General features: G+C 40.0%; 1 protein-coding gene across 1 annotated transcript in view; it reads left to right on the top strand.

Annotated features, from left to right (window-relative positions):
* The window catches only part of COL1A2 (collagen type I alpha 2 chain), a 50,751-nt gene that overhangs the window by 11,137 nt on the left and 23,357 nt on the right, over window positions 1-16,257 (top strand). The window contains exons 7-28 of the mRNA XM_026649450.2: window positions 393-437; window positions 547-600; window positions 912-965; window positions 1,345-1,398; window positions 2,013-2,066; window positions 2,367-2,420; window positions 4,308-4,352; window positions 4,665-4,718; window positions 4,835-4,879; window positions 7,070-7,123; window positions 9,322-9,420; window positions 9,523-9,567; window positions 9,673-9,771; window positions 10,372-10,425; window positions 10,524-10,631; window positions 11,586-11,639; window positions 11,775-11,873; window positions 13,248-13,301; window positions 14,063-14,161; window positions 14,997-15,050; window positions 15,776-15,829; window positions 15,970-16,023. Coding sequence (XP_026505235.1) covers window positions 393-437; window positions 547-600; window positions 912-965; window positions 1,345-1,398; window positions 2,013-2,066; window positions 2,367-2,420; window positions 4,308-4,352; window positions 4,665-4,718; window positions 4,835-4,879; window positions 7,070-7,123; window positions 9,322-9,420; window positions 9,523-9,567; window positions 9,673-9,771; window positions 10,372-10,425; window positions 10,524-10,631; window positions 11,586-11,639; window positions 11,775-11,873; window positions 13,248-13,301; window positions 14,063-14,161; window positions 14,997-15,050; window positions 15,776-15,829; window positions 15,970-16,023 — 1,386 coding nt within the window. The remainder of the gene's footprint in view (window positions 1-392; window positions 438-546; window positions 601-911; window positions 966-1,344; window positions 1,399-2,012; window positions 2,067-2,366; window positions 2,421-4,307; window positions 4,353-4,664; window positions 4,719-4,834; window positions 4,880-7,069; window positions 7,124-9,321; window positions 9,421-9,522; window positions 9,568-9,672; window positions 9,772-10,371; window positions 10,426-10,523; window positions 10,632-11,585; window positions 11,640-11,774; window positions 11,874-13,247; window positions 13,302-14,062; window positions 14,162-14,996; window positions 15,051-15,775; window positions 15,830-15,969; window positions 16,024-16,257) is intronic.

The raw sequence follows: 16,257 nt of genomic DNA, 5'->3' as shown, positions 1-16,257 counted from the left end.
TATCATATCCTCACCTACAAGCCAAAAAGAAAGTAGGAAGTCTAATGACTTGTCAGCATTGGCAGTGTGTCTTTAATAGTTTCATTATATCCCATATATACTGGGGTGAGTTGGTGGTAAGCTAGTAGGCGAAGCAGAGTCAGGGAACTCCTAGGTTCTATTCCCAGCTCTGCCTTTGACTGGCTGTATGCTTGAGACAGATCACTTTAACCTCCTGTGCTTCAACTATTACACAATGGCAGCTATAATCCCTTCCTACCCCTCGGGAATGTTGTCAGACTTAATGAATTAATGTTTGTAACATATTTTGTGCTCCTCAAATGAAAGGTGCTAGATAATGGCCAAGTATTATTATTATTATGCTAACGGGTTTATTATATATTTTTTTCTAGGGTATAATGGGACCCAGAGGCCCACCTGGAACAAGTGGACCCCCTGTAAGTGTATTCATATTGCAGTCATTGGGGTGGGGAGAAGGAGTATATGCGTATAGAATATGAATGGTTTATTCTATAAGATGATATTAAGAAAACTTATTTCTTCTAGGGTGCTCAAGGTTTCCAAGGACCTGCTGGTGAGCCTGGTGAACCTGGTCAAACAGTAAGTAGATTTTCCTCCCCTTACTGTTAAATTGAAGTGGATCTGAACTCCGAATGTTTTATTTATGTGCATGTCCAGGGATATTTGAATTTGTTGTTTCTGTTTGCTCCTGTCACAGAGATAGGCCTGAGCAGTGAGGCTCAGACTTCCACAAGTCTAAAGTCAACTGGCTTCCACAAAACTTGGGATGGAAGGACTCAGAACCAGGGTCCCATGTCAGGCCCATCTCTAATTCAAATTGAACATCAAAGCAACTGAGCAGTCTCACTTCAATTGTCCGACTTCACATAATCCTTGTGCTTTTTTTATAGGGTCCCGTTGGTTCCCGTGGTCCAGCTGGTCCTCCTGGAAAGGCTGGTGAAGATGTAAGTAGTTATTAAACACCATTCATCTTCATTAGAGTCAGATGTTCCTGATTAAAATCTCTAAATTAAACTAATATTATTTAAATGGCACCCCTAGGTGCTCTGGTGACAATTACTTGAAAGTGTAAAACACACACCAAAAAATAAACCATAACTCCCCAAACCATTGATTTTATAGAAATGTTGCATTTTGCAAACATAATGTAAAACAGACAAATTTTAAATCTTTCCATATGTGACTTCAAGCCTCAAAAATAAAGGAAAAGTGAAATTAAAGCAAATGTAGCATCCATGTACTTAAGATAACCTCCATCAATTTTTAAAAAGTGGTTCCATTTCCTTAGTTACACAGCTAGTTTTCTTTTCTGTCACTTTTTAGGGTCACCCTGGAAAACCTGGAAGATCTGGTGAGAGGGGCGTTTCTGGTCCTCAGGTGAGAAATCACCTATCATATTTTAAACAGAATAATTGTCTTGTAGTTGATAAAACCTGGGGACATTTAGGAAAAGGAACATATTAGCAGACTAGTAATACTGGCCTGAATGGGCTACTCTGCTATTCTGCTGCCATTCCATACCCTAAGGGATTCTTCTGTATGTATATTCTTGTGTACGGAGCTAGAGATTCTGTGTATCAGAAACGTTTAGGGGCTCATATTAATTTTTTTTTTTGGTGGGGGGAGGATATTGCACAGGAAAAGGAGAGTAGATCCTTTAGTGTAGAAGACTACACTAGTATAGAACATATTTGATGTCCTAACAACAGCTATGATCTACACCCTATGCATCCCACACAAGAACTTGGCAATTGGCTGCTTATTGTTAATAATTTTGCTTAGTAGTTAAGGGCCTGACCCTGTGAAGGATGGAAATTGACAATGCTGAGTATTTCACAGGTTCAGGCTCCCAGCCTATAGCTAAAAGCTTTTTCCTAATTTATTAATCTGGTCAATACATGAGTATATTTTGTGAAAGTTATCGTTTTTCCCTTTAGCTATAATTGCTAATGTGAGAGACAGTCCTTCACTCTCCCTCTGTTTCCTTTAAGGGTGCTCGTGGTTTCCCTGGAACTCCTGGTCTGCCCGGCTTTAAAGGAATTAGGGTGAGCATATTTCTTACCTATGTGGTCAAGTCTGAAAATATCTCAGGATATTGAAGTCCCCATAAATCTTTCACAGATTAATGTATGTGAGAGACATTGTAAATATATGGACTAGCAAAATGAGTCTTATTAAACCCTTGAGTGTGTCCGTGATATAACAAAATGGAAGAAAAAACAACCATATGATTAGCATTGAGGGATAGTGGAAAGATGGACCTTCCACATGTGAATGACAGTTTGTAGGCATGAATAAAGATTTGCAACAAGATACATTTTAATGATTATTTTTATCCAATATAGGGACACAACGGTCTGGATGGTCAAAGGGGACAAGCCGGTGCTCCAGGTGTCAAGGTAAAAACTAAATCAGAATAATGGCGTTTAAAACATAGGGCACTTACAACTTCTTCCAGCAAAATACACATGCTATTATCTCCAATTCCTCTCCTACATTGTCACCTAAACATTTCTCAGGATGAAATAATTCCAACATCAGTTGACCCATGTAACAGAAACACATGTCATTTCTTAACAAGAGGGATCATGTCTGGGGCCTTGAGCTGTTACTCATGAGAGTAGTTCTACTGAGTAAGAGCTGCAGGATTGGACCCCTAATGATTAGCTTTCCAGCAGTATTAAAACAATCATGATTCTCCTGCCCCTACATCCTAAGTCCCACACAAGAACTTGGCAATTGGCTGCTGTAAGTCCATTACAATGAAAATCTCTCCCCTTCCTGAAAAATTTTGTTGCTTAGCCAGGTATTGTGGTGCTGCCTTCTGTTAGAACATTGACAGTTAGTGAAGTTGCTTTAGTTTAGATTGAGTTGGCCTTTCTGAGCTTTTTTCTTCACAGTGCCACACTTTAGCAACAGATTTAAAGAGCAGCCTTGCAAAACTGAATTTAAACATGGCAGAGAAATGCAGAATCACATAAACATAGACATTTTTAACAACTTATTAGGTTTCCCATCTAGTCATTCTTTCTTTCCTTCATACTTTTCCTTCCTTTTCATTTCAGTCCTTCATAGCAATGTTGATAGAAACAACCAATTGGGAGCAGGGATGCTTCTGCTTATTTCATACTAGAGGTTGGATTTTGACAGTTATTAAATCAGCAAACCACAAATTTCACACAAAATTCCTTTCTTCACTTTTTTCTGGGAGCCTGGTAATAAATGCTGTTGATTATAGTACAGAATTCTCATATCTCTATGCAGCATGCTATCTGATTGCTGACTTCTTTAATGGCAAGCTATTAGGCTATCAACATTTCTGTTAAATACTTGTAGGTGAAAATGAGACAAAAATAGTGAAATGAATGAGAGAGCAATTATTAACACATAATGACTGGAAATAGATTAAGCCAAATTCACTAATGGTGTATCTGTGCTGATTACAGGGAAGTTACACCAGGGTTAAATCTGGCCTTTTCACTTCTTTGCAGGACCCATGATTCGGGGAGAACAGATATATTCACAGGGACTAATTTACATGAATCCATGACATATAGAGTGCAAATTATAACACTGATTCATAAGGCTAAATGAGCCACTATTTAGGGAATTTTAGCTCTGCTACACATTATACCTATTTATACCTTTTTATTGTCACAAACCAAATACATCATATGGTATCACTGCATACAAATATATGTTACACTGTCAACCAGCAAAATTTATTTGTTCTCAAATTAGATTGCAACAGTTCTTGCAAAACCATATTGTAGCTTCATAATACTTCTACAGAACAAAATATTAGTGCTCTGGCACAGTGATTTATTCACCTATGGGACAGCATCCAGGGCAACATCTAGTGGTCAAAGGATAGAAAAAGGTGTGTTTAGTTGGATGACTCCCACACATATCTCTGATCACTTGCCTCAAGATACGAGGCACTGGGGGAATGACTTACTTCTGGCCATTAGATGGAGTGGGCTGACCCAACATTTGTAATCATGACCTAAGGCAAAAATAAGGGGGCGGGGGGGCAAAAAAAAACCTACTGAAAAATACTGATCAAATCTGGTCTTTTACTCACTGTATGAGTATGTTCTACATGTTAGATATGTAAAGTTAGGGACTTTAGGGGCAGATATACTCTTACTGAGGACAGTGGTATGATTCCCATTGAGATCAGTAAGAGTAAGATCAGGCCCTTAAAATCTCTGTAGGGCCATTGAGCAGTCCATTAGAAATGTAATGTAGGCCTAACTGATGAACGATTTTTTTATTGTTAATAGGGTGAACCTGGTGCCCATGGTGAAAATGGTAGCCCAGGACAAGCTGTGAGTATTTGTTATTGTTCATAATGTAGAAAATTACTAAATCTGTAGGATATTTCTCAGCTAACTCTTCTAATGCTTGCCAATCACTGTGATCAATTTTGTTAAAGTCAGTCATCCTAATATAACAGTGCATGTTTAACTGGAATGACATTCTTTGCCTGATCAGAATTAAAATCTGAAACCTATTCCTCTGAAGGATGTTAATACAGTGATGGAGGCAAAACTTGCTCAGTCAAAACTTGAAGTCATGTCTTGCTCAGTGAATGTTTTGCCACACATGTACAAAATAACTAATTAAATGTATTCTTCCAGGGTGCTCGTGGCCTCCCCGGTGAAAGAGGAAGAGTAGGTTCTCCTGGACCCACTGTAAGTGACTTCATATCTGTATATTTTACTTGCCATAAGTCATATTTACTGTGCCTTTTCAGTAGATATTCTTTAATCCTGTGTCAGAAGTTAATTCTCATATTTTTCTCCTGTAGGGTGCTCGTGGAAGTGATGGCAGCGCTGGCCCCACCGGTCCTGCTGTAAGTTACAACTTTGGTCATTTGGGGCAGAGGGGTGGTGTTATTTTAGGTCTTGTAGCCATCTCCTGAATTATGCAGAATTTTCTGTTTATGATTGTCTGTGAACCAGCAGGGAGTCAGTAAAATATGAAGTATAATGTCATTTTCAGTCACCACTTGCTGAGATTCTCAGACATTAACATTGGTAGAACATACCTGACATTTGAAAGGATCAAATTGTACTCTCATTTACTCATTTATATACCAAATGGACCAGGCAGCTGGGATTTTATTTTACTTTTCAAGGGCAAAACCAGACCATTTTAATTGTTTCAAAGGCAATTTTCTCACACTGAAACAAATTCAGACGAGTTACTACTGATGTAAAATCCTAATTGGTGGCTGACTTAAGTGAAATCACTCTGGATTTACACTGATGTACAATCCAAATCAGACCTCTGTGTGTGCAGAATTACTAACTTTGGCATACCAAATTTCAACGTGTAGGTGATTTAATGTCTGATCCTCCTCGAGACTTACTTTAAAAAAAACCCAAGTGCTTTTCCGCTTCCATTCTCCATGCTTCTCAGAATTAAAAACATTCCAAACATCAAGATGATGGAAGTTCAGCAAATGGCTACTTTTCATGCATATTACTTCTGATATGGATTTTTAGCATACATTTATTGCATATGTATCGTACAGGGTTTTTTTAATGTTAGCAGATACAACCATTGTGGTTATTACCTCTGGGTTAAAAATCATAGAAAAGCAGGATCACGGTGGTTCCTTCAGTTATATAGTACATTGGATAGAAATAATCTACCAAATTCTCCTCTCAGTTACACTGGGAAACCCCATTGACTTCATTTGGATCAATGGGGGTAGTTCCTGTTGATGAATTACCCCAGTGTAATTGAGAGAAGGTCTTAGCCCAATAGAAACAGAATGAGATGATGACAGTACCAATAATTGGTGAATCATAGTTATGCTTTCCCTTAATAATTTAAGAAAAAATAACACTTTTTTGTGTCGTTAAGAAGAGCAAAATAAATGAAGGCTATAAATCCACCAAAACAAAGAGATTTAGTGCTATCCCTAACTCATCCTGTTGTGTCTAGGTTCTGTCTGCCAGAATATTTGTCCCATAATAATTCCAAGCATCAAGTCTCACAGCAGCATCTAGATATGACAGGGCCAGTGGAACGGCAGGTTAATGCTGAAATATCTTTGCTTTTTCCATTTTTAAAAACAGAGCCACTTTAGTTGAATAAAGATGTTTATGTTAATATCATCCTGAGAGTCTACGTCACAAATATAATACAATTTGCCACCCGTAGGTCATACCCCAGTTCTGTATTGTACTTAGTGAAGTAGAGATTGAAACAGTTGAATGGCTAAGGTGCTGCATAACTGTTTAAGTAAGGCAACCCACAGTGACTAGTGCTTACTGTGGATTGCCACAGTTACAGAGCATAAGTTGTCTCCTATTCATCACAATGGAAGTGAAGTCGCCTTTTGTCTCATCCACCCACAAATCCTGGTTTCCTTTTGGAGGTAATCATGGTAACTATTGTACAATCCATTCACATCTTAGGGTCAAATCCTGCCCTTTGCTGCCCTATGGCCAGGTCCATCACCTATTGAAGTCAATGGAAGGACTCACATTGACTTCAGTGGGAGTTGCTTCAGGCACTAGAGTGCAAGGTAATGCAAAGAGTTGAGGGAACCTTTCCCTCTCCCATGCAAGCAGCTGGCCAGTTGCCCTACATAACACACATGCCTAGTGCAGTGGGATGTACAATTGATAAGCATCAGCAGCAAGGAGTAGCTGGTGCACTGCTCCTGGCCAGAATAACATGCTCCCCCTTTGTTTGTTGTGGTAGTTTGCTGTGAGTCATCCTGCCTGGCACTAGCAGATGGCTGCCTCTGCCCATCCTGTACTTTCCTGCCCTGGTCATGTGTTTTGGTTCTTAGACAGGAGTCTTCCCTCATTTATAAAGTCTTAACCCACAATGCAAATATTATTCAGCATCAATCCTATTTCTGATTGTTTATAGAAAGCTGATCTTGTCACTTCTGAGATTCAGAAGATGTATTGATAAGTAATTGATCAGATACATTCGTATTTTGCCATATATTTATTTCAGCAACTAAGGTGCCTGTGTTTTCAGTAATCTCTCTAAACACTTTGTCTCTTTCATTTTGTAGGGCCCCATTGGTACTGCTGGTCCTCCAGGTTTTCCAGGTGCTCCTGGTGCCAAGGTATGAATATCTTCTTTTAGAGGAAGGTGAAATGTACCATCTAATTCTTATGCACAGCAAAATGTGCACTCACATTTGACACTGCAGTGCTTTCAAACCAAACATTATTGTTACAGATCAGAATGAGGAAAAACCCTTACAATCTTTTGGAAATATTATTACATATATACATAAGTAACAATATTTTGAAATATGCCAGCTTTTCCGCACAGCTAGACTATTTTAATTTATTTTTTCCTAAAGAATCACAGGGAATGTTTGCCCCAAATGATCATAGGGAGCATGTGCCCAAAAGGATTACATAAAACATGTCAATTGCATACAGGATTGTAAAGTCCAGCTGAGGGCTCTTTGGTACAGATCTGTTCCTTATTCAGCACTCAAACTGATTGCCGCATTGGCATTGATATAAACTGAACTTCTCGGAGCAGAATGAATGCAGAATAATCTATAGAAGAAATGCCAGTAAGAGACTCATACTCTGGACCTGAGAGCAAGATTTCCTCTATAGTTAATAATAGATTAGATTAAATCTGAATCTAAGAAATGAACAGATAAAGACACTTATGGAGATATAGAGCCTGGTTCATCACTACTTCACACCTTGTGCAGTTATGTATACCTGTGACAAGTGGAGGTGAAACATGCCAAATCAGCATGGTAGCATTTTACACCCACTTGTCACAGGTATCAAAAACTACACAAGGTCCAGGTTGGTGGAGAATCAGGCTCCTTATTTCCTGAGTTCCAAAAATTACTATGAAGAATCTACAATTAAAAATAATTATAGCTTCACTTTAACCCTCAAGTAAATAACTTGTCCCCATTGCAGATTATAGGTTAGATAATCCATTTGCTGTAGGTCAGATCTTGGAGTTCTTATTGAGTTAAAACTCCCATTAAATAAAATGGGATTTTTTGATGGAGAAAGAATGGCAGGATTTAGGCCAGTAAGTCAAGTTATGCCCCATTTGGGAGCTGTATTGACAACTTGCCAAGAGGCCAAGGGCTACACTGATTTTGAATAAGCTAGAGTAGTTTGCTGGTGCTACCCTCCTCCTTAATACAGATGTGCTTCCCACAAAGATTACATGTGCCAGCAGACAAATCTATCTTGATTCATATTTAGATCAGAATGATGGAGAATTGTTTGCTGGGATCCTTAGTCTTTACAAACTGAAACTCTGTATTGAAGATGAGGACGCACGCAGGCAATAGCTTTAGAAACCAAAGAAAACCTTACCCAGAGTGTATCCAGTAACACCAGAGAGTTTGTGCAGTCAGTTTATGAATACATAAGTAATCAGAACAATTATGGGTCCAAGGGCTGAGTTTTAAAGATTCTGTCTCAGCTAAGATAGCCTCTAATTCTGATGTACCGTTGGAAAAAAAAAAAGGTAAGATCCCATAAAAAGGTGTAATTGATACCCTGCCAGTAGCTTATTATAAGTTCAGATGCAAAAAAATTAAATTGGCCATCCCTTGCTTGGAGGCACTTTGAGACCGATTCACGGTTGCCCTGCACCTTGTGTCATTATTTGCAGCCATGCAGAATGGTTCCATAATTGACTTGCTGTGTGATCTTGGATAATAATATATGGTCTCATTTTTCAGGGGTGCTGGGGACCCACAGCTCCCATGAAAGCCACTGACTTCCATGGGAACTACATAGGCTTCCAAGGCTCAGTGCCTCTGAAAACAGGTAAAAAGGCTATGTCTACACCATGACCTCAGAGTGTGATTCCCTGGATCGTGTACGTACACTCATGTTACTTCTCGTTGAGCTAGCACAAGTATAAATAGCAGTGTAGCTGCGGTAGCATGGGTAGAGGCAATGGAGGCACAGCTGAGCAGTACCAAGTGCACACCCACCCACCTAACACCAGTGGGTATGTATTTTGCACAGCTCAGCCATGCCTCTGCTGCCACTACTCGTGCTACCATGGCTACAGTGCTAGTTATACTCACGGTAGCTTTCATCGAGTACATGTACACGACTTGGGGAATCACACCACAGCTCATAGTGTAGACATAGCCTCAGTTTCTTCATATCTCACACAGCAATAACAAATGCTGACATTTATTATTAATCTCAGGTTGCAGTGGTATTAATAGTGTATACTGAAAGATACCATGCTGTGGTATATCTACTGCACTGTTCTTGTAAATGAAAGGTCTGATACCATTTTCTCAAATAGGGGGATATTGGAGCTGCTGGTGCTGTCGGTCCCAGTGGTCCTGCTGGTCCAAGAGGTGAGCCTGGACTTCCTGGTGCTTCTGGCCCCGTTGGCCCTGCAGTAAGTTAGCTTCAATCTTGCTATCAGCAAATGTGAATTCTTGGAGCTCGGGGGAGTAAGCAGAAGATTATATTAACCAATACCTTTTGTCTTCCTTATTAGGGCAACCCTGGTGCTAATGGCATTGCTGGTGCTAAAGGTGCAGCTGTAAGTATCTCTAAATTCAAGCTGAGTTGCTTCAGAAAGCATGTTTCAATTAAAGTGACAAAGAAGATAATGAGATTGTTACGTTCTTTCTTTTTTGCTTAACAGGGTCTTCCTGGTGTTGCTGGTGCTCCTGGTTTGCCTGGTCCTCGTGGTATTCCTGGACCTGCTGGCCCAGCTGGTGCAGCTGGTGCTAGAGGACTTGCTGTAAGTGGCATAGTCTATAGTATATCTCTATTTTATAATGGCCAAAGTATCCACACTTGTAAAACCTGCTGGATATATTTTATCTTTAATGACAAATGTTTTAGTTTTTCTTTCCAAGGCATTTCAAGTTACACATAGCAGCTCACTTCCATGTTTTGCCACCTCTTGGCTTGTTGTGACTTAAGAATTCATATGTTGCACATCCTTACGGTGTGATGACCATAAAGCTCAGTAGTTCTTGCACACTAATGCTATCCAAACTTGTGTAAGGCAGAAAGATCCAACAACCGTCTTAGTGCCAGGCCCTCGGCTGGTATAATGCCAACTGAGCAGCAGGCCCTGAATGCTTTAGGTCAATTGAGGTTATTTTAAATGATCTTTTAACATATTGTTTTCTATGAATTGTTCCATGTGTGTTAAACCAAAAACATCCATCAGACACATACCAGGAATGGCCCCTGATTGTCTATCAAAATAGAACGATGCAGGATACCCCCATTACATTATTGAATAGTTCTTTGCTGCATAGAAAGCTTGCACGGGTGGAAGAAAGTATTTTTTTAGGGTGTTTAATTCTGTGACCTCTTTGCTTGACTCTAGGGTGAGCCTGGCCCTGCTGGATCCAAGGGAGAAACTGGTAACAAGGGTGAACCTGTGAGTATGGTAGCACGTGAAACGTGTTTCAGTGAATGGATTTTACTGTAGCCTGTCGCGTAAGATTCTGATCTTTTTCTCTATTCACATTAAAACAGGGTGCTGCTGGTGCACCGGGTCCCGCTGGTCCAAATGGTGAGGAAGGCAAGAGAGGCTCTACTGGTGAAGCTGGTGCTACCGGTGCTCCTGGTCCAGCAGGTCTAAGAGTAGGTTCTCCTTGCACATTTCTGCCATAAGCAAAAAAGAAGGGAAATGACACAGCAAAGCTAGAACGACAAATACAAATAAAGAAATGAAGAGTCATTAATGCTGCTATCCGTACTATTCCGGCTAAGTCTAGCCCCCTTGGAATGTGCCCATTGAACAGATATTGTATCCAGTGATCTGAGCCATTTCCGCATAGTACATATTAATGCTGCAAATTATGCTTGTCCTCAAAGTATATGTTTATGGTTGGTTTAAATTATTGTTGTTTGTTAAATATTTATTGTTTTTAGAGGCCCATAAATGCACTTAGCCCTTTAAAAACACATTGATACACATAAATGTAATCGAAAGCAAGAGACTCGATCCTGCCAGGCTGGGAGTATCTCTGACAAGGTGCTGATAGCACCTCCAGCTGAAGGGGAGCAAGACCAGCTTCCTGCAGGAGGCACTCAGCCCCTCATAGGATCTGGTGCTCACCCGGAGAGGAAAGAAAAGGGAATGCTAATCCCACATGTGTTTCAGATGAAGATTAGTGATTAGCTATAGACAGAAAGGCCCCGATATTGCAATCTGAGCTGCATGGGCAGTTCCTTGTACTCATGTGGAATGTGCCAGGAGTCAGTAAGGCTCTGCATGGGTGCAAGGGCCCACCTGCATGGATCAGATTAGAGGATCATCCCCAAAATCTGGCCCCAGATCCAGAGTTGAATTTTACCAAACACTGAGGGTGCTCAGACCAAAAGTCCTGGTTCAACCCATTAGAGCTCTGGGAAAACACAAAGTTTGGATCTCTCTTGGGATCCAGATTTCCCCACAATTGAGGGTGCTCAGATTCAGACTCATCTGAGATACCAGCAGTTCTGGTTTGTATTCTGAGCTTTAGCAAACTCTGCCTTAGCAAGTGACTTAATCTCTTTTCCATTCTTAATCTGTTTTGTGTTTGTTATTCGTAGGGCGTTCCTGGGTCTCGTGGTCTCCCTGGATCTGATGGCAGAGCTGGTGGTATGGTGAGTTTTTATACAATTTGCTTCTAGTCAAGCAGTGTAATGCAGGATTTCTTTAGTTATATATATGGATGATGGCTAATTATCTCTGCCTTGGTTTTAATTTTTTTTTTTAATTTTTTTTTTTTTTTTTGGTAGGGACCTGCTGGAAGTCGCGGTGCTCCTGGTCCCGCTGGTGCTAGGGGTCCTAGCGGTGATTCTGGTCGCCCTGGTGAGCCTGGCCTCCTCGGTCCAAGAGTAAGTCTGAACTCAGTAGCTTTGCTGGAGAATTGCAAGAAGGGAAATGACTTACATTTTGTGGGAGAAAACTATTCAAAAATGAGAGGATATTTTTGTCCATTATCACAGAGGATAACTGGCAAATTTCCATCAGCCTGTCATTATACAGATCTCTTGGTATTATGAGTGCTTTCTTCAACAAAATGATTAAACAACATCAAAACATTTAATGAAATTAATTATTATTATATAGTGCTATCTTGGTAGCAACTAAGGGCCCCAATCATGGACCAGGACCCCATTGTGCTAGGCACGGTACAAACACAGAACAAAGGTGATTCCACTGATTATTACTAAGGCTACGTTTATGTCATGGAATACGGAATCCGTGACTTCCAGAGACCTCAGTGACATTTTCTGCTTCAGCCTCTGAGGCCATGGGACTGGAGCTGGCAGCCAGAGTGGCCCCGGCAGGGTTCCAGCGATGGGTGATAGCCTCCTCAGAGTCCCCGACAACCTCTTCAGGGGGCCTTCCTCAGGGTTCCAGTGACAGACAACAGCCTCATGCGCATGGGAGGGAGGGAGGGAAGAGAGGGAACCCTGCAGTTCTCAGCCACCATGGTGGCAGGAGACACTATGGAGCTCCAGCAGCAAAAGTCACAGACAGGTCACGGCTTCCGTCAATTTTTGTTTATTGCCCATGACTTATACTGTACGTGATTTATACTAAAAATAACCATGACAAAATCTTAGCCTTAATTATTACTTATACAATGTGGTAATTATGATCATAGTTCAAATGTGTGTGTCTGTTACAGTTTTCTCTAAGCCACATTGGCCCATATTGTTAGTCATGTTAACTGAAAAAACAATAAATCTTGTCCATAAATTCACATGAGTTGATAGGTTATCTAGAACTCTATACTGCTCCCATTAAAGTCAGTAGCAAAACTCCCATTGAGTTCAGTGGTGCAGGATCTGGCCCTAGTCTGTCACTGCCTTCATGGCATTGGTTTTATTCTCTCTAATTCACCCTCTGTAAAATTTGTCTCCATCAGCTTTCTAATGAATGTATAAACCATTAGCCCCCAATTCTTCAAACACTTATGCACATACTTACCTTTAAATTTGTGAATGTTTGCAGGATTAGGGCCTAAATGATTTTAACCAAGTGGCACACATATTATAAAATACAGTATACGGAATTAAAATGACTGTTTTCAATCTGTGTGGGAATATATTATTGAGTTCTGCTTTAATGTGTTTTTGGTGCAAACAATAGAAAATAAAGACTTATTTACTGCAACTTATTTAGATAGTATATAGAAAAAGCTGGGGGGGGGGGGTTATGATCTGAATGAATTTCATGACAATAAAACCTTTCTGTTTTAGGGTCTTCCAGGTCAACCTGGTAACCCAGGCCCTGCTGGCAAGGAAGGTCCCGTTGTAAGTATTCTTTTCTTTTCATTATATTTTCCAAATATATATTAAAACACCACTAATAGCTATATTTAGGAAGCTGAAATCACATTGCTCAGCTTTAGCACAACTATGTTTAAAGTCAATGAGATCTATTTTAAAGTATCCATTACAGTTATGTATTTTATTGCTCAAGAGACTGATCCAAAATCCATGGAGGTCAATGGGAGTCTTTCCATGGGCTTTGGATCAGGCCCATAATGCCAAAAAGTGAAGTAACAATAAAAATATGATTACCATTATCACAGAAAGGAGAAAACGTGTACTGAGAGTGACTGTATATTCAGATATGCTCTCCAATTTTTAAAAGTAAACCATATACACTAGGGCTAGGTCTACACTAAGGGGGGGGGTCGATTTAAGATACGCAAATTCAGCTACGCGAATAGCATCGCTGAATTCGGCGTATCCTATTCGACTTACCCCGCTGTGAGGACAGCGGCAAATGGACCGCCGCGGCTCCCCCGTCGACGGCGCTTACTCCTCCTGATGAGGTGGGAGTAAGCGCGTTGATTCGGGGATCGATTTATCCATCTAGATGAGACACGATAAATCGATCCCCGAGAGATTGATTTCTACCCGCCAATCCGGGCGGGTAGTGTAGACTAGCCCTGGGTGTTTGCTGTTTCCCCATACAAGTAACTCTTTTCTTTACGTCACAGAAAGAAACTGAACCATGGGCCAGCGATTAAAAAATAGGCATTCAAAAGTCTGATTGATTTTTCTAGGGTTTCCCTGGTGCCGATGGTAGAGTTGGCCCAACTGGTCCAGCTGGTGCAAGAGGCGAGCCTGGCAACATTGGATTCCCTGGACCAAAAGGTCCCAATGTAAGTACAATAGAGCAGAGCTTTATATAACTGTGAGCCTACTTCTTGGTAGAGAGTTATCTTCATAATAATTATAGTTAAGCACTTGAATCTGCTTGCATGCCATTTACATTGTTATTTATTGAGCATATTTATTGAGTATAGTATACTTAATGCTATCAGGACATTTTTGTCTCTCTAGTAATTTGTGCAGTAACCCAAAATAGAAACAATATTTTTTCAACCAACCAGTAGAAAATGTTTAAGGCTGTTATCAGATTAAGTGCATATTACAATATATGTTCATTTTAGTGCTGATCTCTATATTTAATTGTTCTACAAACATTGGTCCTCTGTATGCATTTCAACTATAGAGGAACTTCAGGGTCTGGCCCTTCAAAAGCTTTCTGAATATGTCTGAATATATACAGTCTGATCTAAAGCCCATTGAAGCCAGCAGAAATACTCCCATTGACTTTAGTGAGTTTTGGATCAATCCCGTAGGTGTGATAGGTAATTTTTACACTCAAACCCCTGGATTTATGGTGTTGTCTAGTGAAAGCCACCATGTACAGCATCTCAGAGAGCAGAACTGAGCCCTGCCAATATAGATGAATGGGGATTTGAAAAAAAGGATGAGGTAATTATTTCTATTGTATAGATGTTTTCTCCTACCTCTTCAACTATCCAGTGAAAAGGTTTGAAAATATAGGGATAAAGGAACATGATAATAGATTTTGTGGCATGGAAAATAACAATCTTTGATTGGCATTTTAACTGTTTCCAAAATGATGACTTGCTTAATTTGTTTGTGTTTCTCCCTCCCTTCCCCCACCCCACCCCCCATTTACTATAGGGTGAACCTGGCAAACCTGGTGACAGAGGCAATGTTGGTGTTGCTGGCTCACGGGTATGTGTATATTTTATCTAGTAACATATAGATAGGAGGTAGGAGAGCAATAACATATATTCAAGGCCCCCGCAAAGAGAAGATAGCATTAGTTTGTGCAAGTGAACCAAAGAATAACTGATGAAATAGGAGAACACTCTGTAAACATGTGTCTAACCTTCTATCAGTACACATTGGACTAATGTTAAATTTTAAATGTGAATTACTCTGCTTGGTTTGCCCCATACATCAGATCCCTTCCTATATAAATCAATTCTGAAAAGGAAAGCTTATTCATTTCCAATTTATCCCTCAAATCCTGTTTTCTTCATATTATTTATGAGATTTACTAAATCTCCAGTGGAAGGTATTGCTTATCATCCACATCCTGCCATCAAGAACTCTTTTCTTTTTCTAAGGCTGATGGATCAAATTCATTCATATAACTTCACTGAAGGAAGTTTCACCAGGGATGAATTTGACCCCATGACTTCAAGTTAGTTCTAGAACCATAGCCATCCCACAATGCAATTGTGAGCACTGTTGCTATCTTCTTACAATGCATCTATTAAGCACAAATGGATAGAAATCTGAGCAGGATAAAGACTTTTATTAACTAGACCAGTTGCAGGTACAAAATAAGCTATTATGGCCCTATACTTTCAGAGCAGGTGTGTAATTCAGAAAGACAGGAAAGCTGGTATTTATAAATGAGTCATCAAATCTTTCTCCAATACTGTGTTTAGGGTGCTCCTGGTCCTGATGGCAACAATGGTGCACAAGGTCCCCCTGGCATTGCTGTAAGTAACAGCTTCTACATCATAAACCTAGTTGCAGAACGTTCTTGGTTTAATGTTAAATTACAGGGCTTCCAATATGAAAAACCTTCTCTTGTATTTCCAGGTCCTAGTTAAGCATTTTTCTTTTTAATTCCTTCTAGGGCAATCCTGGTGCAAAAGGTGAACAAGGTCCAGCTGGCCCCCCTGGCTTCCAAGTAAGTAAATATTCACTTGCCAAATATTATCCCATATATTTTATCATTCATAGTAGCAAACACTATAGTGAATATTTAACTCTCCCGTTCTTTGTGAGCTCACCTTCGCCCATTCAGAACTTTCTTAGTAGATCTCTATATAGCCAGCTGAAATCTCAAATATTTAGACTTCTTCAGTGTAACTGTGTCAAAACACTCAATGTATGAATAAATGTCAAAAATATTTGGGCCCAG

The sequence above is a fragment of the Terrapene carolina genome, unplaced genomic scaffold (genome assembly GCF_002925995.2).
Source record: "Terrapene carolina triunguis isolate 2854851 unplaced genomic scaffold, T_m_triunguis-2.0 Scaffold84, whole genome shotgun sequence".
NCBI lineage: Eukaryota > Metazoa > Chordata > Testudines > Emydidae > Terrapene > Terrapene triunguis.
The sequence above is the reverse complement of the archived record's forward strand: the minus strand, read 5'-3'. Positions and strand labels throughout refer to the sequence as shown.